Source organism: Panthera leo, chromosome A2, assembly GCF_018350215.1.
Source record: "Panthera leo isolate Ple1 chromosome A2, P.leo_Ple1_pat1.1, whole genome shotgun sequence".
Taxonomy (NCBI): Eukaryota; Metazoa; Chordata; class Mammalia; order Carnivora; family Felidae; genus Panthera; species Panthera leo.
This window is the reverse complement of record NC_056680.1, coordinates 147,241,205-147,263,474: the sequence shown is the minus strand read 5'-3', so window position 1 is coordinate 147,263,474 and position 22,270 is coordinate 147,241,205. Positions and strand designations below refer to the sequence as shown.

The 22,270-nt window shown below is 39.7% G+C and overlaps 1 protein-coding gene across 3 annotated transcripts in view; it reads left to right on the top strand.

Moving 5' to 3' along the window:
* The window catches only part of CHCHD3 (coiled-coil-helix-coiled-coil-helix domain containing 3), a 280,347-nt gene that overhangs the window by 227,924 nt on the left and 30,153 nt on the right, over positions 1-22,270 (top strand). The window contains exon 7 of one of the 3 annotated variants that reach the window (XM_042925067.1): positions 15,542-15,677. The exons of the other annotated variants lie outside the window; for them this stretch is intronic. Coding sequence (XP_042781001.1) covers positions 15,542-15,593 — 52 coding nt within the window. The 3' untranslated portion in view covers positions 15,594-15,677. Of the gene's footprint in view, positions 1-15,541; positions 15,678-22,270 lie in introns of those variants that run through there. 3 annotated transcript variants of the gene reach the window in all.

Genomic DNA, 22,270 nt, shown 5'->3' with positions numbered 1-22,270 from the left:
CACACTCAGCATGCAGAGTCTGACACGGGGCTTGAACCCATGAAACCATGAGATCACGACCTGAGCCAAATTAAGAGTTGTCACTCAACCGACTGAGCCACCTGGGAGCCCCTAGACTTAGTTTTAATCAGAGCCTCGGCAGCTTCGTTCTCTGTTACCTTTATAAGATATTATTCTTTATTAAATTCTACTCTCATTTGGCGTGGTAAAGAATTTGGCTTTTCCCAAAGAGAGGTCTGGCCTATATACTCATCTTCTGGGAGAGGGAATTTGGAATCCTTTGGAATTTCCCAAGTGATGGAAGCGTTTCATTAGTCACGATGGGCCCTTTGGGCCATGTGTTGTCAAACCAATCTCTGGGGAAGTGGTGCTGGAGACTGAATTCAGCCACATGAGCGATCAGTCAAGCAAACCTATGCGATGAGGCCCCAGTGCAACTCTGGACACTGAAATTTGGGTGAGCTTCTCTGGTTGATTCTCTGTGCGTATTGTCACAGGTTGATGCCTGGGGAGTAGAGCATCCTGAGGAGAGTGGAAACTTTGCATTTAGAACTCTCCCAGAGTCCATCCTATGTATCTCTTCCTTTGGCTAACTCTCTGTGTCATTTCCCATGATAAGCCGTAACTGTGAGTTTAATAGCTTTCTGTGAGTTCTGTGAATATTTTTAGTGAATCATTAAGGCTGGAGCAGTTTTGGGAACCCCTTGAACTTGCAGATGATGCCAGAGTGGGGACAGTCTTGGAGACTCTGCCCTTGGACTTGGCAGTTTGGCCAACTCTGGTACAAACAAAACCCCAGGTTTTCACATACTGTGAAGGAATTTTAAGAGCTAGTTTCTCAGAGAGTGGCTTCCATTATATTAGTACCCCCCCCCCCCCCCCCCGCCCAATACTACCTGCTAGATGGAGCTTCTTAGAAAGTTTGTATTTTGATTTGTGGTGAGTTTGTTAGCTTCATGCGTAGGAAGTGATAGTGCCTTGGCTATAAGAGATGCTTACCATCTTTGAAGGCACAGAAGTTACTCAGTGGAACTTTGTTTCTCCTTAGAGATCTGAGCATCTCAGGTAATCCTGGCAGCTTCAGTCTTTTGCAAGGCAGTATACTGTATCCTTTTCATTGCATGACATTGTTGATTTCAGCATTGTTGATCTCAACAGGCTCTGAAGAACTTTGGGGAGGATTTAGTTAATTTTATTTGACGGGAGTGTTCATTTGGGTGCATCTTGGTTACAGGAGATGGAAGCTTTTTAAAGTGCAATTTCAAGGGTGTTATTACTCACCTGATAGAGGGGCACACAAAATCATTACAAAGTTGTTTTGTTTTGTTTTGTTTTAATGTTTATTTATTTTTGAGAGACAGAGAAGGAGCAGGGGAGGAACAGAGATAGAGGGAGACACAGAATCCGAAGCAGGCTCCAGGCCCTGGGCTGTCAGCACAGAGCCCAACGCAGGGCTCGAACCCACGAACCGTGAGATCATGACCTGAGCCGAAGTCAGTTGCTCAACCGACTGAGCCACCCGGGCGCCCCCACACAAAATCATTGTAAAGAGAAAGAAAGCTAAGAGCATTTGAGGTGGCACGTGATAAACACCAGTCACATCCATGCGTCCCGCCAGGATAGCTAATGGAATTATTTTAAGGATGCTTAAATATTAACTCACCCTTCAGTCTTTCAGTTTATAGTTTTGGCAGGAACCCATTGAAACACTTTAGATTTAATGGGATTTTTCCTCCTATTTTATTGCCGCGTCATTCATTCAGAGAGCTTCTGTGTGACATGCCCTCCGAGTCCTGAGTACATAGCTCTGAGGAGACAGGTAGGACCTTGCCAGTGTGGAACTCAGAGTCCACCAGAGAGAGCAGGAGGAAGACAGAACTTTACAATAAAGAGCATTTGAAAAACCCCAAATTAGTTCTACTGTAATGGAATAATTATGTCCCTAATAAGTTATTAAAAATACTGTTTACCATTTTTTTCAGCAAGAATCAATTTGGAGATTAAGAGTGTGGGCTGTTTATTTTCCTGCAAGAACTTTTCCCGACCACAATCGCTTTAAGATTTTATCTATAAAACCCAAATCACTTAGCAAACCCAGCAGTTTTTTTTTCTTTTTTTTTACGTCTAGCTTTTATTCAAAAGGTAACCGTTACTCACCCAGTCCAACTAAAAAGTCACTGTTAGCAGTTCCAGTCACCTTTTATCACCCTTTGTTAATATGTGTTAAACAGAGCCATTTATGGTGCTAATTCTTAGTTACGTGCTGCTAGTACCCTAGTACTGTGTCACATAGCTCAGCATACCGAGAATTACGTTCCATATTAATCCTTATTTTCCACCTGATAGGTCATTAATTAAACAAACTAATACATCACGTAATGTTACACTGACGGTGCTTTGCGTTGGTCTAGCACAAGGTAAATGCTCCGTGTGTATTTGATTTTATTAGTTTTCATTGTTAAATATATTGTGATGATATAATTTTATTATTATGTCCAGTTTAAGTTACGCAGCTGTGCACCACAGGAGAAGTTTCTGTATGCTTCCAGACAAAATCTACATGATGTTAAACAAAAAAGGTAACAGAAAGGGTTCTTATCCTCAGGAAGCCCCCAGCCCAGCGGGAGACCCAGTGACCTAGTGTGCAGCCCTGGGGACCTAGGGCGCCCTGAGGGGTGTGGCAGAGCAGTAGGGGAAGAGTGCTGCAGGGGCCCTGCTTCACGATCCCTGTCGCAGTCAGACCTCTTTGGGGTTCAGTAGGGCCTGAATGCCACACCTGCAAAGCTGAACCATTGTTACCAGTGTATTTTGTACATATGAGGGTTTTTTTTTTTTTAGGTTTCTTTATTTGAGAGAGAGAGAGAGAGAGAGAGAGAGAGAGAGAGAGAGCGCATGCCCAAGCAGGAGAGGGACAGATAGATAGAGGGAGAGAGAGTCTCAAGCAGGCTTCACACTGTTGGTGCAGAGCCGAGCCGGACGCGGGGCTCCATCCCACAAACGGAGATCATGACCTGAGCTGAAATCAAGAGTCAGATGCTTAACCGACTGAGCCACCCAGGCGCTCCACGCGTGCGTTTGTTTGTTTGTTTGTTTGTTTTTTAAATCTAAAAGCTAATATCAAGCAAATGTAAAAGCACATATCAAAGAAATAGGAATATGTTGAAGGCAGTGGAAAACCTTGTGAAGACGTGCGCTATCAACCAAATGAAAAGCATTTTAAAGACGACTGATGTTTCTTTCCCATCCTGTCTTAGATAATGAAGTGGCCCATTTCTACCTTCCAGAAAGGAGAAAATGTGTATGTGGGAAGTGACGTAGGTCTGTGGAAAACAGTTCTGGAATCCTTTTGTTAGAGGTGTAACTTTTCAGCGTGGCTTCTGTTTCTTTGAAAGATGAAGGAGTGTGATTCTGAGATTGGATGTGAGCACTACTAATACTCCTTTGTGTGCCTGACTTCAGAAGGGGTTTTCACTTTTATCCTTGAACGAAGTTGTTGAAGCCCGACTTATAAATTTAGGCTCTTGGAAGAAGCCTGGGCTATCCTTACAAAGTATTAAAAGATTAGTCACCCTGTGGAAGAAGTTGAGGTGATTTTAGAGTATCTGAGGAGTGCTGTGCAAAACTCCTCGAGATAAAATGGATTTTGTAAGTATTACCATATATTCAAAGTTTTCTTCAATGTAAAATCCTTTAACTTTAAACTGTTTTGCTTTTATTAGGTTTCACTTTGACTGATGTAGGGATGGAAAAGTTTTCCCTTCCTCTGGGTTCTTTGGCTGGTTGAATAATTAAATTTGTGTAAAACCAATTAACAGGAGAACACAACTCAAAGAGTAGCGACATGTATATGTGAAAGAGACCTGGAAAAACTGAGTAACTGTCCAAAATGGCCCAAAGCATCAACTTAAATACCGACTGTCTTCAGCTAAAGACAAAAGATGTTAGAGGTACAGAATCAGTTACAGGAGCACAGTCAACAAGGGTGAGGTGGTTATGCAGACTTAAGTCATTGTCTTCTCCATTGAGAGAGGACTTTCTGCAGACTGAGTCATCCCCCCTCTTCCTGGTACAGCAAGGGAGACCTCCCCCCACCCATGGAGGTTTCCCTTATGCATGGGTACGTCTCTTGCGAGAGGGTAATTTCTCCTTGGTTTCCAGAGCTTCTCGTGCGTTGGCGTGTGTTTTTTCCGAATGATCAACCAAAACTAATCCTATGCCAGAGGGACATATTTTGGGGTGGCAAGTTCTGCGCCTCTATACTGGCAGTACTGTTTTGTTTCTCTTTTGGGTGTATGATTTTAATAGCTATACTGCAAATGAATTAGAGAAGCTGAGGATGACAGGCCAGTGGTATCAGCAGGTGTTTCTCGTGTTCTCTATAATTACACATGGGATCATGGACAGTTTTAAGCAACAGTGTTTAAAGATCCTGCTTAATTGGCCGTGAAATAATTAAATAAGGTTTTGACTGGCAAATTTATAATTCTGTTAGATGCGTAAGCCAGTGTGCCTGAATGTCAACTTGACTTCAACTTGGAAATACTAGATTAATAGAACTAATTGTACCGCAGGTACAAAGTTTGCTCTGATTAATAGTCTCAAAACTCGTCTAGAAGTTTAGCCAAGTAAATTTATGTTACTTGCCTTTTGCTTTTAATTAAAACTTATTTCAGAAAGTTTGAGCTGTTTACTTTCGCTGTGCTGCTCTTTGTGGTTTCTCCAAAGTTGAGCTCCAGTAATTTTTCAGTGACTCCAGCTGCCTTATTGAATAACTTGCCTTATCAAAAGGCTTAAAATTATATACTGTTGGACATGTATTTGTATCTGCAGCTGACAGGTCCCCTGCACATCGTCTCTAACACTTACTGATGTCTACTTATAACGTACTTTAGTGCTGCGTGAATGGCTCTGATAGACCAAATGTACATGATAAATGTTTTATCTCTGATTCTCATTGATCAATTTCTAAATGATCAAATGGTTTATCTCAGTGAGACACTAATTCACATTGATCAAATTCTAAATGACCAAGTTGACTTGGTTTCTGCTGAACACAAATTGTATTAAAACAACATTACTTGAACATGCTGTCTTTTCTAATGCAGGAGTTATGTTACCAGAAGTTACATTATAACTAGAGTTATTGTATTATAAAGATGTCTCCTTCATAATGAAAAGTTTACACAAGAAGAAAAGAATGCGATATTGCAGGAAGAACAGGGCTTTGAGCAAGGATTTGGGCTTTTACTAACTAATTAAATTCTGCATTTGTATTGGGCCCTCCTTTCCCTTTTTTTAATTTGAAAGGCTGTGAGCAGGAAATATAGCAGCTGCAGTGGTGACATTTTATTCCCTAAGGACCTTGAAGCCAAGTAACATCTTGATTATTCAGTAAGAGACTTAGTAATTGAAGAGGCAAAATTCTAGATAAAATAAATATACCTGTACCCTTTGTGTATAAACTTGGTTACAATAGCCTATTTAGAAGTTTAGGGTTATTTGTTGTTTTTTAAAAAACATCGGCTCACTTTTGTCAACTTGCACAGTATTTCACGTACCGTCTAGAGTTTGTCGATGTGTTACTGGTAGAGGATTTCAATTCGGAATTTGAAAAACAATGTTTATGAGTTTAAGAATATACTTTGTATATGAAGCTAATGGCAAGTACACATTTGGCTGAAACATGGGCTTGGTTTTTTCCAACAACCAGTTCCTCAGGCAGGTTATTTATTACATCTTTGGCTTGTCTCTTGCATCTGTAAAATGGAAACTATAACCACCACTCTCTCGAGGGCATCCAAGCTGAGAAGGTTTAAAAGTTAAAAAAGAAGGAAAAGAATGTTGTCATTGAGCCTCATCTAAAGAGGGTTGTAAGTAGTTGTTGTATTCAGTTCTGAGACACCGGCTGCCATTTGAATTATCTTCTAGATGGTGTGGCTCCCCTTCTGTCCTTCATCAGGGGGTACGTACAAAGTAGTTTGCCACCTCTCCGGCTAGGAGTCTGTCTCCCTTTCCACCAACCCCCCCCCCCCCCCCCCAAAATCCCAACTGTGTCCAACCACAAATTAGTTCCAATTAAAGTGAGGTCTGCTTGGGAACACACCAGTTTTTGACAAACATTTCATGTCATAGGCATTTAGGATTGGTTAGATTTGCAAAGAAACCTTAGGTGATTAATGCTTTTTAAAATTCCTTTAAGATTGAGGCCCTTCTAATCAGATCTAAGTTATTTAGTTTCCTTTTGTTCCTTGGTTTGGATCTCTGTAGTTAGTCTCTGCACTGTTTTTTAAGGGAACAGAAGTAACTGGTAAGAAACATTAACACTACTTGGGGGTTAGGTTTTTAATCTGCATTTTTTCCCTCTGCTTCCTAAACTGTCCCTCACAGCATTCCACTCAGTCCAGGGTGTCTGTATTTGAAAGGGGCAGGGCAGAGTGGCCAAGGCGATTGGGACGTAGGGCAGGTGCAGGGATGTAAACCATGGACAGGATTGTCTGTTTCACAAAAAAGAACCCAGACTGCGGCCATCACTTGAGCATCTGCAGTTGGTCACAAGGTCACGAGAGGGTCATTGCAGCAACTTCCTCATCATGTCAATGTAGGATGTACAGGAGCCTCAAGTGGTGACAGAAGCCACCAAAGGTCCAGTCACATTCGCCACATCCTATCCATGACCTGGAACTCTCTTCTGGGTCCCAGCTGTGGCAATCATAGTTGGTTTGGGTTGCTCTGAGCATCTTCTTTACTTTAATGGAACCTGTTTGTGCATTAAATGTAAATGATCCTAACCAGTCTCGCTGTAGCCCTTAGGTTTGTGGCCATAAGCTCCTGAATCCATGATTTGTTCCACGCGAGATAACAAATGGTTTCTGTTTTCCCCTACAAGAACATTAGCATTGAGCTTTCTTCCTTAATCAATACAATCCATTTAGAATCTAGCATACCCTACATGGTTATATGAAATATTAATTGCACACTCAGATAAATGAAGATTCTGCCAAAATGATAGCTTGTTTCTTTCCTTGTATTGTAATATTTAAATGAGAACATTTTGAGTTCTAGAGTGCATGGTATTTTGGAATGTGTTCCTTGATCCTTGCTTTTTTGGGTAATTAGACAACCATACAGCTTACAGCTCCCAAAAGATATTTCTAACTGGGACTTGGAAGTTTGTTCCTCTTGTTGATTCTGACTAGAGGTCCTTTATGTTTTAAAGGATCCAGTAGAAAATAATTTTTGATTTTCCTTTGATGTTTGCAAAGTAAGAAAAAGTTATTTTGCTTTTTGAGTGCCACTCAGCTCCAGGTAGAAAGGAGAGAAGCTTGTAGGAGGGCCAATTAGAGTTAATTATTGTCTTACTGACCTGCCATGTTTTAAAATGTCCGGGAAAGTTCTAGGATGTAGGTTTTCAATTCTCTCCTTTTGTCAAGGTTGCAGAGTTAACCATCTTATGTCTTGAGCATGGTTAAAAATTACATCAAAGCCGTTATCTACACATAAAAATGATAGCTCTCGGGACAATCTTTAAGAAGTTGTGTAGGTTCAGCCATATTGTGAGATCCAATTATGTTTTATCATCTCATAGTTTGGGAAGTCTGTTCCAAATACTGTCAGGCCTCCCTTCCTTCAACCAGATAATTATAGATGTCTGTGGTTGCCCTTTCACCATGCCTGGGGTTCAAACCCTGGTAGTAAAATCGAAACCAGAACTTCTAGGATAATTCTACTTAGGCATACATTTCTATAGGTCTTTTGAAATGATAATTTTTAGTGAGATGTCTCATGGTTTCAGTCTATCAAGGATTCTCATTGCTGCCTCTTTTGATTTTTCTTAAGACATAAGCATACAAAATACAAAAGTTGATAATTTGGACCTTATCATGATTTAAAAGTTCTGTTCATCTTAAGACACCATTAAGAAAAAAAAAAAATTTTAATAGGCAAAAGATTTGAACAGACACTTCAAAGGAAGGTATAAGGATGGCCATTAGCACGTGAAAGGTGCTAATAACATCGTTAGTCATCGGACCGTGTGAGTTATAACATTGGAATGCTGCAAACCAAAAGGACTGATAATATTGTTTGTAAGGATGTGGAGAAACCAAAACTTTTATCCTTTGCTGGTGGAGGTATAAAATGGCAGCCACTTTTGAAAAAGTTTGGCAGTTTCTTATAAATTTAAATATACACTTGCTCTATGACCCTGCAATTCCAGTCCTAGGTATTTACCCAGGAGGAAAGAAAATATACATCCACGAAAAGATTTGTGCACATATGTTCGTATCAGGCTTATTCATAGTAGTCAAAAACTAGTAACAACCGAAATGGTCCTCTGTGAGAGAATGGATAAACAAACTGTGGTATATTCATACAGTAGAATAGAATATTATCAGCAGTTAAAAAAAAAAATAACAAAAACAGAAAGGCAAACTGTTGATACATGGACTAACATGGGTGAATCTGAGAAACATGTTAGGCAAAACAGAAGCCAGGAGCCAGGAACAATGATGTGTCCTTTTGTGTGATTCCATATATATGAAATTCAAAAATAGGAAGAATTAGTCTATATTGACTGAAATCACACTGGTTGATGGGGGTAGAAGGGTATTTGCTTGGAAAGGGACACAAACTTTCCAAACCGCCGGGAGTATTCTTTTCTGGGTAATGGTTATACAGATACATATGATTTTTACTACAATATGAACACTTAAGATCAGTGCAGTTTTTTTGTAATGGTAATTATACTTAAAGCACCCTAAAGTCATTGTTAATTAATTTTAATGAGGGGAAAAATTGCCCCAAATATTAGGAGTGCCCAACTTCTAACTGTAATTTGCCCTAGGTAAAATAAGTTAGTTTCTTGAATTTAGTCAGCCTTAAGAAACTTATGATTTCCAATTGTGTCCATAATCGTATTTTTTTCACTAGAATTAGAGTCCCTTATCTCAGTCAGGACCGTTCATTCAGTATGTGTCAATGCTGTAGAAATAGGAGTAAACCGTGCTTTGCTTTCTTTATTTACTTTCTTATCAATTAGTCTTCTCCCCATTATTAAATTACATTTGCCTGTTATACTTTCTTCCTCATTAGCTAAGAGTCTTGTTTGTAGATAGACCTGGTTACATTTTGAAAGTTATTTTTGATAAAGGGATTTTGAAGGCGCTATTTATAAATGAAACATTTATACAGTAACACTGGTACTTGGTAATATAATAACCCGAGGCAGCAAGTTGTTCATACTATGTATTGCATCCTGGCAAAATGCTTCAGAACTTGTAAAAGCCTGCATCTTGGCCCTTTTCTACATGTTGAAACGGAAGCACACATGTTCCCATGTTCAAGTGTCGCCAAGCATCCCCAACTTGCTCACATGGCTGCCTTAAGCTGTTTTATGTGCTTTCTCATTCAGTGGCCAACAGTTAAATTGCCGTGTTCCTTTTGTGAGCTTATACGTCTAAATGCTGGTAATCAACTGCGTCCCTTGAAAATTGATAGATGCGCTCATTAAGGGGCGTTTTTGCTCTTGGCTCCTCTCAAAAGTCACCTCAGCTACTGTTTCTGGATGAAGCTGGCAAGAAATACTGTGCAAGTGATACATCTGGCTTTGTACTCCTTTGTGAGGGCTCAAACCTCCGTTTTCAGTATGTTAAACATGCTTTGTAGGGATCTTAAGTATAAAGAAGTCAGCTATTTGCCAATTACAGTATTAACACAACAAAGACTAAGGGCTGCTGTTGTGTGGTGGGATTTTATTTTTTTTGATTTGCTGCCATTTGCTCTTCGTTTTGTTCTCTTATGCTTCTGGGATTACACACGTACCTGTTTGTGAGACATCCACATCCCTGGAGACTCTGAAGTCCACCAGCCTGCCACTGGAAGAGAACTCAACAAAGCTGCCTGTGTGAGAGGCACATTCAGCGTGGTTTATGATTGGGATTTTGAAGGTAGCATACACCTGTTTCTGCCTTCAGGATGAAAAATGAATTGCCAATTACTGTAGACATGTTCAGACATGACACTTCATATGGCAGAAGCTTGCTCAGCCTGCTTTATGCTGGGCCCCCAACTAGGAACCATCAGTTCTGAAAAAGGGGTGTGTTGGCAAGGAGCAGAAGAGAGAAGGGCCTCGATCCTTGATCCTTTCCTATTTTGTGTGCTCGTGCAAGCTGTGGGAAGGAGGTCAATGCCTCTCACCTTTGTTTCCCCAGCAGAGCTCTTGAGCAAGACGAAGCGCTCGAAGCCCGGTGCCAGCGCATCATCACAGTCTCATTACTTTGCAAGCTGCACGCCCAGATGCTGCTGTTTTCTGCACCAGCCTTCACTGCTACACATTCATAACACCTCCATCACAGCTCATTTGGTGCTACTCAGAATTAACTGGCTCTTTTCACGATAGTGTTTCTCTAATACAAAAGATGCTAATATAAAGAAGAAAATGACATCGTCGGGTGTAGAATCCATCTTTCAGACATCCTTCGTTAGTTGAGGGGAAGCAGGAATCAAGTGTTTTGTCACTACTTAAATAATATGTGGTTTTGGTTTGGTTAGTTGAGTGTTGGTTTGGGCGTATTTTTGAGGTCTTTGAAGTTGAGATAGTAGATTTCGCTGGCAGACCAATTTCATTGATGCCCCTGTCCTGGAGGTCCTTTCAATTGGTGGATTCTGCCATCCTCATTTATTGGGATTCTTTCCCCAGTGAAGAGCTCAGGGACGTCCATTTATTTTGAAAGATTATTAATATGACATTTTTGCTTTAGAGAATTTAAATCATCATTAAAGTCAACAGATCCATCCATCAAAGGTCTTTGATGCTCCTCCAAATGCTGTTGGCACCGGAAATGCAGAAACGTAACTTTGAGTCCCTGTCGTCAGGGGTCTTGCACTTGTTGAGATCATTAGCTCTGCTACAGAGATGTCAAAACCTCATACAGAAACTATAACATTTGTTCAAGAAAAACTGTTGAGTATCTCATATCTCATACACTCCTGGTGGTTTTTATAAACGGGACATATAGATATGAAGAGGTTATGATCCTTGACTTCAAAACACTTGTAGAATACATGGGGGAGGCAGATTAATACACAAGTGACTAAAGTGGGGTAAATGCTGATAGAAAGGTACAGGAAAAATGCTATAGGAGTAAGGAAGGGAATCTGGGTTGCAGGAAGAGGTGACTGGTGTAGGCTGGGTCTTTCCACTTTGAGATATTCAGAAGGTAGGAAAAGGGGGAATAGCTTTCCACGAAGAGGGAATCGGATGCTGGAAATGGTTGTGATGAATGTGGAGGGAGATGTGATGGAATATGAAGCTATAAAGGAAATTAGAGTCAGACTTTACGCACCATGTTGTAAAAAGCAGAGTGAGGAAGATGTGAGGATTCAGCCAAGAATCCTACCTACTTGAAAATATTTTTTAAAGTGTAGTTATTTATTTTGAGAAGGAGATTGAAAGAGCACGAGCAGGGGTTGCAGGGGGTGGGCAGAGAGAGAGATAGAGATAGAGATAGAGATAGAGGGAGAGAGAGAGAGAGAGAGAGAGAGAGAGAGAGAGAGAGAATGAATATCCCAAGCAGGCTCCATGCTGTCAGAGAGCCTGATTTGGCACTCGATCCCATGAACCGTAAGATCATGACTGAGCCGAAATCAAGAGTCCAGACACTCAACCAACTGAGCTACCCAGGTGCCCCCAAAATATATATATATAATATCTCCTATACCTCGTGCCCATAATTCTCACCATGGGATTATGCCTTCTGAGTTGGTCATTATTCTTACACATCTTCTATCAAATATACAAGGGTAATGTTTGGTGCATATGTGTGTGTGTGTGTGTGTGCTTCTTATAATCACAAGTTATTATATACTATTGGTTACTATTATTTTAACATTATTAATATCCATTCAAAAATAAGCACATATTAATTCATTAACTGTCTCTTTGCAAAGTTCAGGGCTTTAAGAGACTGGCCACAGGAAAGAGCAGTTTTGATTGAAAAGAAACAAAGGGAAGAGAGAGTTCAAGAAACGTTTGGTTCATAGGATGCTGTGTGGGGAAATCCTAGGGCATTTTAGCAGAGAAGGAACCTTTTCAGATAAAGGAACACCAAAAGCCAGTATGCCAGTTCCTTATTTAGCACTGTCCCTGCAGACCAAGTTATGGGATCATCTTTTAACTGAAATGGTATAATGGTGAACTTTTAAAAATATTCCTAGGCGTGATCTCTTTGAATGGTATACTAAGAATTCACATGATACCAGATTCTGCATTTTGCAAAGAATGTGTGTTAAAGGCAAATTTTATGTGGTTTATTCAGATACGGTCTGTCTGGGTATGTGGTTTTTGATTGATGTCTAACGGTGATTGCATGGACCCAGACATATAAAATTAGCTCCTATGTTGCCATAAGATCCTAGTATTATTATTAAATAAATAAGAACTCTTTTTCCTTCCCATTGCATTTTGTAATCAACCTTTGCCTCTTGATATCCATCCTAGAGGCTTAGTGTGAAAAGAATATGAAATTAATAAATGCTATTGGATTTTTAAAAATTATCAAGGTAGTACTTTTTTTTTATAACAAGGCAATGTAATTTTTTTCTTCATTTTTCTTCCAGGTTAACCCCTTAAAAGTAAATCCTGTGACATTGTAGTTTGATAGTAATCCTTCCACATTTATGTCTACCCATAGAAACAATAAATATAGATGTTCGTTTTATTTTTCACACACACACACACACACACACACACACACACACACACACACACACAAAACCACATGAGATTGTGCCATATGTATTTTCTTTGACTTTAATTTATTATGGATATATCCTCCTTGGTCAACACCTGTAATTCCAACTCATTCTTTTAATATTATTCTATGCCATTGACCCATCAGAATTCATGGAGCCCATCCCCTACAGACAGGCACTCAGTTTTGTTTCAGATTATTTATTGGTTTTTTTTTGTTTTTTTTTTTTGAGTAGTGTAAAAACCAAAACAAAACTACCTCAGTGAAACAAATTTGTACATAAATCTTTTGGAATTGGTACTTTTGTTCCTATAACATGGGTGCAGTTTGAACCCTGACAGTCCTTACTACGTGGCATTGGGCTGCTCTTTGCTGATGTAGGAAATGTATATCCTGTAATAACCCATGGGGTTTGTAATAAGGGGTGATGAATAACGTAGGTAAAATTCTGGGCATATAGTAGACACTCAGCCCTATACAGGATCAATTTCTGTACAGATCTAGTGGGGTTAGAGTTGGCAGAGCCTAGGTTACTTAACTTTAGAGGTTTTATTACAATGTGAATCTAAATCTGGCCTCCCAAGTGTGTGTGTCTCTCTCTCCTTTAAGAAAAGCAAAACCCATTTTGTGAAAATTTTCAGCTTTTTTGACTTGTGTAATTTAAAAATATTACATTTTGGCACAACCTTTAGAGTTTTTGCTGCTGGTTTATAATTCCCTAGAGGTGAATTGAAAAGATTAGTGGTAGAACTTTTTCCATTAACTCTGGGAAAAACTACAGAGCAAAAAATTGTCCTTTGGCAGAAATGTCAATCCATACCTCTTTTGGAGCATTTGGAGACTGAAGCACTGAGAAGCTGATTTAATAGGAGAATTGAAAACCAAAATGTATACACATGTTCACCTTTCCTAACTGATGACAAGACAAATGAAAAATACACTCTCGGAACTTGGTGATGCAAAGAAAATAGGATCATTGCTCCAGAGAGTGCATTAAGGCCAGATCTTTAAAAGATCCCAGTGCTAGGCTTTTGGCCATGTTCTTCAAAAAGCTGATCTGTTCTTATTAATGATACATCTATTTGTACCTCATGCCATAAAATTCCCCTTTTGTATGATGCAGTTTCTAGAGAGTAGATTTAAGAAAAAGAGAATGTTTAATATGCTACAGGTTTTGCTATAGCAACTACCAAGAAAATAGGCTCATTTTCTCTTGTTTGTGGGTCTTGGTCTCCCTGGGTTTTTTCCCCCCACTTAGGACGTCTCGTAATTGTTACATTCCATAATGTCACTATAGCTATAATGGAATAGTAAATATCCATGTCAGCAGAAATTTTACTGGGTATAATCTTTATCCTTCACATTTTGCAGTTGAGTTGTTTTAGCAAGTTACCTCTCCTCCTCCCCCACCTCCAGGTATGTCTTCTGTATCTATGGAAGGTGATAATCACAGAGATGCTAAATAGGAATTAACTGAAGGCCATTCTTGTTTTTGGCATACCCCATGATGGCTATCAATAGTTAGCAAATTGGGATGGTCATCAATAGTTCAGGTTTCTGTTGAGTGAACTCCGTGTGTTTTTAAGTTGATGTCCATCATATAATTCAGTGTATGGTTTCTTCGGAGATAATCCCTGGACATATAAAATTGCAATTGAGAATGTACCATGCATGCCTCTAAAAACATGTTTAAAGACACATGTTTTCTGTCAAATCATTAACTAACAGCAACACTGCTCAAAATAATAATTGTATTTTAACATCCCAGGTTGTACACATAATTTAGTTAGGGACGCACATGGGAGGTTGTGCTTGGATAAATGCAGCTATTGTTTATAGTATAGTTTTCATATAATAACTTGTTTTGCCTTTAGAATATTAATATTACCTTGAGATTGTGGGCAATTATACGTTGGTAGTCTATAATGCATTAACGAAATTCTTCCTGAAGTTTCTTCTGAAGTCATTTGCTTGGCATTTGGACTATAATTTTTCCAGAAATAAAAATGATACCTGTGATTATGTTAGTCCTCAAAAACCTATTTAACCCCTGTATGTTTGCAGTTAAGAATAAGAGACTGGAGATTAGGGGTTGTGGGAAGGAAAAGAAGCAAAAAGAAAAAAAAATTGTGTGTGTGTGTGCGTGTGTGTGTTTAAATTACATTCTGGATTTTAGTGGTGCCTTGATGGCTCAGTTAGGCTCAGATCATGGCTCTGTGCTGGTAGTACAGAGCCTGCTTGGGATTCTCTCTCTCTTCTGTCTGCCCCTACCCTGCTCATGTGCTCTGTTTCTCTCTCTCCCAAATTAAATAAATAAACTTAAAAAAAATAAACTACATTCTGGATTTTAAAAGCTAAGCCAATCATGAGTATAACCTTGTTTCTGTGAAAAAATGTAGATCCACATAGTGATGTGGGAACACGGAAACCTTGGAAAGAACAGCTTTCTCCCAGGCCCTTTAGTAGCTTTCGCACTTATGGGGACCAGTGAGTGGGATTGTTTTCAAATGAAATCCTGGGTGGAATCATCAGACTTACAAATGATAAAGGGTATTTTTAAAAATATAAATGTAGTTTATAAGCTTATTTACAATCTTTGCTTATTATCAGGAAGACAGAGACACTTGTTTTCATGAACACAACATTTGAAAATAGGGACTAAGGGTGGTGGCCTCAGTCTCCTGTCATCCTCAGCACCCAAATTTTAATTTGGTTGCACAGTGTTGTGATGATTTTGGTTTGCAGTGATAAGTAGCGGCAACTGATAATGGTTGTTTTTTTTTTTTTAACAGCTTGCCCTGCAATCTCCAGATACTCATCCATCAGTCTGATCCATATGATTAAAAGTGAAATAAGTTTCTGCTTTAAAGCTGAATAATTGACAGTATCTAATAAATCATTATACAGAAGTTGGGACAAACACCCAAAACTTACAATATTAAAGCACAATATAAAAATAACTTTTGACATGACCTCAACCTCATCTTTTGCCGCAGTCTGTCATGGACCTCAGAGTTCTTCCTTAAAGAGAGAACACGCCTCACACCTTCCTGCTTCTGCAGGCGTGCTCACACTGCCCTCATAGCACAGCACACCTTCACCATCTGCTCCTGGTAAACTCCATTGTCAAGACCTGTCTTATATGTTAGTGTCTCTGAAGTCCTTCCTTGACACTTCCTCCCCCCATCCCCCCCTTCCCAAAAGAGAACACAATTAATTGCTCCCTCTGTGTTTGTACAACTCAAGCCCTTGTTACATTGCAGTCTGTATCGCGGTTGCCTGTGCCCGTCTCCCCCTTAAGGCATGAGCTGTGTCTTAGCCACCTTTATAGCCATAGCACTCTTAACAGGTGTTCAATTAATATCGATATCGTTATTTACTAAATTGATTTTAAAGTCTTATAAAACTTTTTCCTGCTTTTAGCTTCTACTCACAGGATGTTTTGACTTGAGAAGGGACTTTGAATTTTCATTAAAGGAAACCCTTGTGGGGGCGCCTGGGTGGCTTGGTAGGTTAAGTGTCCGACTCTTGATTTTGGCTCAAGTCATGATCTCATGGTTCGTGGGTTTGAGCTCCACGTCAGGCTCTGCACTGACAACCCGGAGCCTGCTTGGAATTCTCTTTTTCTCGCTCTCTCTCTGCCTCTCCCCTACTCATGCTCGCTCTCTCTATCTCTCTCTCTCTCTCTCTCTCTCTCTCTCTCACAAACAAACAAACTTTAAAGGAAACCCTGGTGTAAAAAGCTAAGTAAGAATTACAGACTCTTGGGAGTTTGAAGGTTCATACCAAGGTTGTATAATCTAGTTACAGTGTGTGAATCTCATTCCCAGTGGAAATGAAAGCTTCTTGAGGGCAGGAATTGTATTTTATTCTGTTTATAGATCTCCCCCAGCACCTAGCACTTATACTGTACTTAGTAAATAACATGCTGAAATAAGTTCCTTCAGCAAATTAGAGGACTGTGGCTATGTGACATCTCTCTGTCTAGCCTAATGGTTTGATTTCTCTGGTTGTTGGTGTTCTTTATTACAGGCTGTTAATATAGGGCTGATTTTTGTGGGACACTAGCTAATTGTCACAATTCATCTCCAAAACGTGCTGGAGAGAAGATGAGCTTTCCTCTTGACAGTATCAGTAGGGTAGTTAAGATTATAGCCAAATCCAAAATACAGTGGAGTGTTATTTGTTAGTTTAAGGTTTGTCCTTAATTGGGAATTCCTTCAGTTTCAATTTCTGTACAGTATGAATTTTTGTTAAAGAAGATATTTGAAAACTTCCTGACCTTTGCTATTTTTCAGGACTATTTTTCACCTCTGTGAATGTAGATAGATTTATATATTTTCTGTAACTAAAGTGTGCCTTATTAACATTTTCTAGTTGAACTTGGAAACATGACATCTTCAAGTCAGGTAGCTCTCTACCAAGAAAGCCAATTAAACACTTCATAAGAAGTTATCTTATGCAAGCTGACTTACCTGCATTCCCCGTGAGGTCTCTATTGTCTGCCATACAAGTCTGTATCAAACTTGATTATAGGCATTTTATGATCAAGGCACTGATGGAACCAAGACACAGCAGAGAAAACTCCTGTATACTTTAAGAAAAGGATAAAAGAGCCATTTCTTTTTCTGGCTCAATTAAAACCGTACTGATTGTCAAGTCCCATTGACCTAGTGGGTTGCCACTTTGCACATATTACCATTACTGGCAGTCCCACTGTAATGTGGAACAGTCTTGCCACATCATCAACACATTTACTAAGATAGATAACAGCTAAGGTTCAGTGTTAACCTTTATTATCAGGCTGTATAAGAAACTGGCACCAAAATAGTATGGTATTGGCATAAAAACAGACAAATAGGCCAATAGAATAGTATCAGTAGCCCAGAAATAAACCAAATCGTATATGGTCAGCTAATATTTGACAGGAGAGCCAAGAATATTCCGTGAAGAAAAGACAGTCTCTTTAATAAATGGTGCTGGGATAATCGGATATTCATATGTAAAAGAAAAAACTAATATCTTACGCCACTCACAAAAATTGACCCAAAATGGATTAAAGACTTAAATGCAAGACCTGCATTCATGAAAATCCTAGAAGAAAACATGGAGCAAATCTCTTTGACACGGGTCTTGATAATGACAGCATAAGCAACAAAATGAAAACCAAGTGGACCTCCTTCAAACTAAGCTTCTGCACAGCAAAAGAAACCATCAACAAAGTGAAAAGACAATCTATGGAATGGGAAAAATACTTGCAAACCATATATCTGATAAGGGCTTAATATCCAAAATATATAAAGAACTCATACACTCAATAGCAAAAAAACAACCCAAATAAAAAAATTGGCAAAGGACCTGAATAGACATTATTTTCAAAGAAGATAGATGAGGCTCCACATCATCAGGGACATGCTAATTGAAAGCACAATGAAATACCATCTCATGCCTGTTTAAATGGCCATCACCAAAAAAGACAAGAGGTTACACATGCAGGTGAGGATGTGGAGGAAAGAGACCTTGTGTACCCTTGGTGGGATGGCAAATGGTGCAGCCACTGTGGAAAACAGTATGGAGGTTCCTTAAAAAATTAAATATAGAATAACCGTATGATCCAGCAACTCCACTTCTGGGAATACCTACAAAGGAAATAAAAACACTATCTCAGAAAGATGTACACATCCCATGTTCATAGCAGCATTCTTTATGATAGCCAAGACATGGAAACAGCCTAAGTGTTCATCAATGGATGAATGGATACAGAAGTTGTAATGTGATATGTATAGTATTCAGCCATAAAAAGAAGTCCTACCATTTGTGGCAATGTGGATAGGCCCTGAAGGCATAATGCCAGTAAGTGAGATAAGTCAGAGAAAGACAAATGCTGAAAGATCTTCCATATATGTGGACTCTTTAAAAAACCCCAAATTTATAGAAAAAGAGATCAGACTTGTAGTTACCAGGGGTAGGGGAAGGGGAAACTAGAGAAGGTGGTCAAAGCTACAAACTTCCGGTTACAAGATAAATACAATGTGATGACTACAGCTAACACTGCTTTGTGATAGCTGTTAAGAGGGTGGATCCTAAGAGTCCTCATCACAAGGAGAAAACGTTTTTCCCCCTTCTTTTCTTCTTTCCTTTTAGTGTATCAATACAAGAAGATGCATGTTGGCTGAAGCTATTGAACTAATTATTGCACAACATATGTAAATCAAGCCATCATGCCGTATGCCTTAACCTTCTTCAGTGATATGTCAGTTATTTCTCAATGAAACTGGGGGAATAAAAGAAACTGGTTTGGTTTTTGCTTTGATTTATGAAAAGGTTGCCACATGAAGAAGATGTCACACAAAACAGCACCGTGGCGGCAGTGTTATTAGATGCAGTTGTCAGTATAGCAAATAATAACTAACTAATTAGGGTCATTATCTTCTTGCTACATTCTGTACTTTTGATGGGGGTGGGCCCTCTTAGCAGTACAGTATCTTCCCTGCTTTCACTTGGATTAGCATGTTTCTCCAAAGGTTTCCTGTTAACAGTAGTAGCAAGCAGTGTGATGCTGGTCGTCTGAGGGGATCATTAAGTAGTCGACTTGATGGTTCAGTTATCCCACAGTGACAGCATCCAGTAATTACCTATTGGTTTTGCCTTAGGGTGCACGTGCGTGCATACTCTCCTACACAAATAGATGGAAGGACTCAAATTCTAGCTCCTGAATATTTGCAATAGCTCCAAGTAGTAGCAGGTGGCTCTTCTAGAAAATGGCACCTATAGCTTCTTGCTCAAAAGGACTTTTGTCCCCAAGGAGCATAGTCATTACTTTGCCTTGGTTTTTTAGATTCAATGCACTTTGGTATGGCGGAGTATCTTTTATGCTGTAAACTTTCCTTCCCTTTGAAATCTTTGGTCTTTCCAGTTCCAGTTGCGTCTTAATATGCAAGAAAGGCAGCTGTGTTTTCCTTTAAGCAAATATAATTGTGGGGGAAGGCGTCTCTGTTTATCCCATGGACAAATACATTATGGGTAATGCCAAATTAAAAAAAAAAAAAAAGCTTGGGACCCCAGAAAAAATACGTAAATCTTTTCAATTCTCTATAAAGCAGATAAGTGCTGCCCTTTATATGACTGCCTCCTGCAACTCGCATTTTCTTTAGAGCCAGCAGCTGTGGGGGACTAGGGACAAACACAGGCACAGGAGAAGTGGCCACCTTTCCTTCAGTTCCCACGTATAGACAGAGACGCACTGTGTCTTTTCTGGCTTCTGTCCATTTTTCAGGCAGCCACATTTCTAGTCATTGGAACCTACCTCCATTTGGGTATTCCAGATTATTTTCAAGGTCTTTACGTGCCATTTACCAAGTGAACTTTTGGCAAGGTTTTGCCATTCTCTGATCTTCTGTTGACTTCCTTATCCAGAGAGATCCTTCGTGCAAGTGTGGGAGATGATCCTCTCTTAATCTATAGAACGAAAGAATACAGGCAGAAGCATATATGAGTTACTCTTGGGAGCGGAATGTGGCCCTGGCCCAAGCAGGCTGCATCTAATAGCTTCTTGTTGCCTGGAAGGCTTCTGTTCCTGGATGGCCTGGAGAGATCAGGCAGGCCCCTGTCATAAAGCAGGAAGCACAGCAGCAGCTGGGGAGAATCACATTTGGCCCACAACGGCAGGCAGGAAGACTGTGCCCAGGAAGTCCTGCTCTCTGAGGTGGAGGGAGCCAAATTATGAAGGTTGGATGTGAGGTGGTGTCATTAAGGGCTTTCTGGAGAGAGAGAGACCAATTATATTAGAAGCCAAATGAACGAGTGTGTTAATGTATGGGGAAGGTATTCCTAAAATGATCGTGCAGGGTAATCTAGTGACTGTTATGAAACTTTCTTTTAAATGCACACTTTTAAAAAGTGTAAATGCTGATTCTGAACCTCATATCAACCTTAAAAATAAGCACAGTTAAGATCCAGCTTAAACATTAATAGGGGCCTGCCAAGCCCAGGTGATTTTTTCCTGGCTTTGCTCACCTTTTAGAGGGATGTGGAATGAGTCAGAAAGGGGTATTATCTGGTCTCTTGCTTACTTTCAGATGCCTTGGATTCTGTATGGCAAAGTGTTCACTGGAAGAAAGCTGGGGCTCTTGTGAATTTCAACATCACGAACTATTCAGCCTTAACTTCAGGTCCTAGGAGAGTGCAACACCAAGAGAGTCAAGCCCAGTGCTAGAGCTAGAGCACTGGGGCAAACTTCCATGTCAGGGAACACAACTAAAGTTGGTTTCAGGCACCAGCCCCAGCTGATTGTAGTGAACTCCCTACAGCATTTTGTTGAGAAGGACTCTGAGGCTGCGACAAGGCTCAGCCTGGATTGATTAGTGATGTCTGTCTTTGGCATAAGCATTGAGAGAGTTTTTCCTCCCCCCCCCCCCCCAACCCCTTTAGAAGCACATATGTAAATCTGTTTGCTGCCTGATTGACAGCGCCTAAACTAGAAATAGGAAAAATGAGGGGAGGGAAAGGGGGAGGAAGGAAAAAAGACTGCAGTTTTAATATCTTCTCTCAAAAAAAAAAATTGTTTCCCCCTTTGTTCTTTTTTCACCTTTTCTCCTACCAGCAGGTTTAGTGAAATGAAATACCGCATGGCAGGACTCTCTTTTGCTGTCTCTTCTCCTGATGTGGCTTCTAGTAGGAGAGCCCATTTCTTTTGCCCCACTTCAGCTACCTGAGCACCAGCGGAGCTGTGACAAGCATTTGCAGGGACCTAGGAAATAAGCAGGGTACAAACAACTGTTGGTCAAATGTCCGTCGCGTGGAGTCATATCAGCCGTTTTCTTCATAATAAATAAGATAATATATTAACACTCCACTTTGATTAGCATTTGTAATGCATGCGAAGATATTAGCCTTCAGTGCATTTCTGAAAATAGTGTCTCATGGGCAAAAGCCTTAATTTTCAAGTAGGGAAATAAGACTTCAATCAAGTGACCTCTTTCCTAAATATTGGAAGTAGTGAAGCTCTATCTGTTAAATGATTCTTCCCTCAGTCTAAATATTGACACTTATTGCCAGTATTGGAGATCTCAAACTGGTAAAAATCTATGGTATTTGGTAGAAATTAATACTATACTTGATTTCTCATCGTGTCAATAAAAGACCTCAGGGCTTTATTTCACTGTGACTGTGAATAACTTATCTAATTGTTTTATCCAGTTTGGATAACCAAACCAGCTACTCAGACCTGAAACTGAAGTTATAATCCAGAGCAGTACTTAAGATTTTCCTCTTTCAGGACTCTTCAGTCCTAACTCCAGCTGGAGTTGCTGGCCACAGTCAGATGGCTTTTGACCGTTTACATTGACCAATTAGGCAGATATGTCCAAAATTTCTACTTCATGGCATGCTGTATCACCATAGCCATTATATTCTTACCGTGATATGAAATGATATATATAGCACATCAGTTTTATAAGCTTTTAACATCATAAGTTAGTCATGTGCAATTAATTTCTGAGCATTAATCAATCCACAGTTGT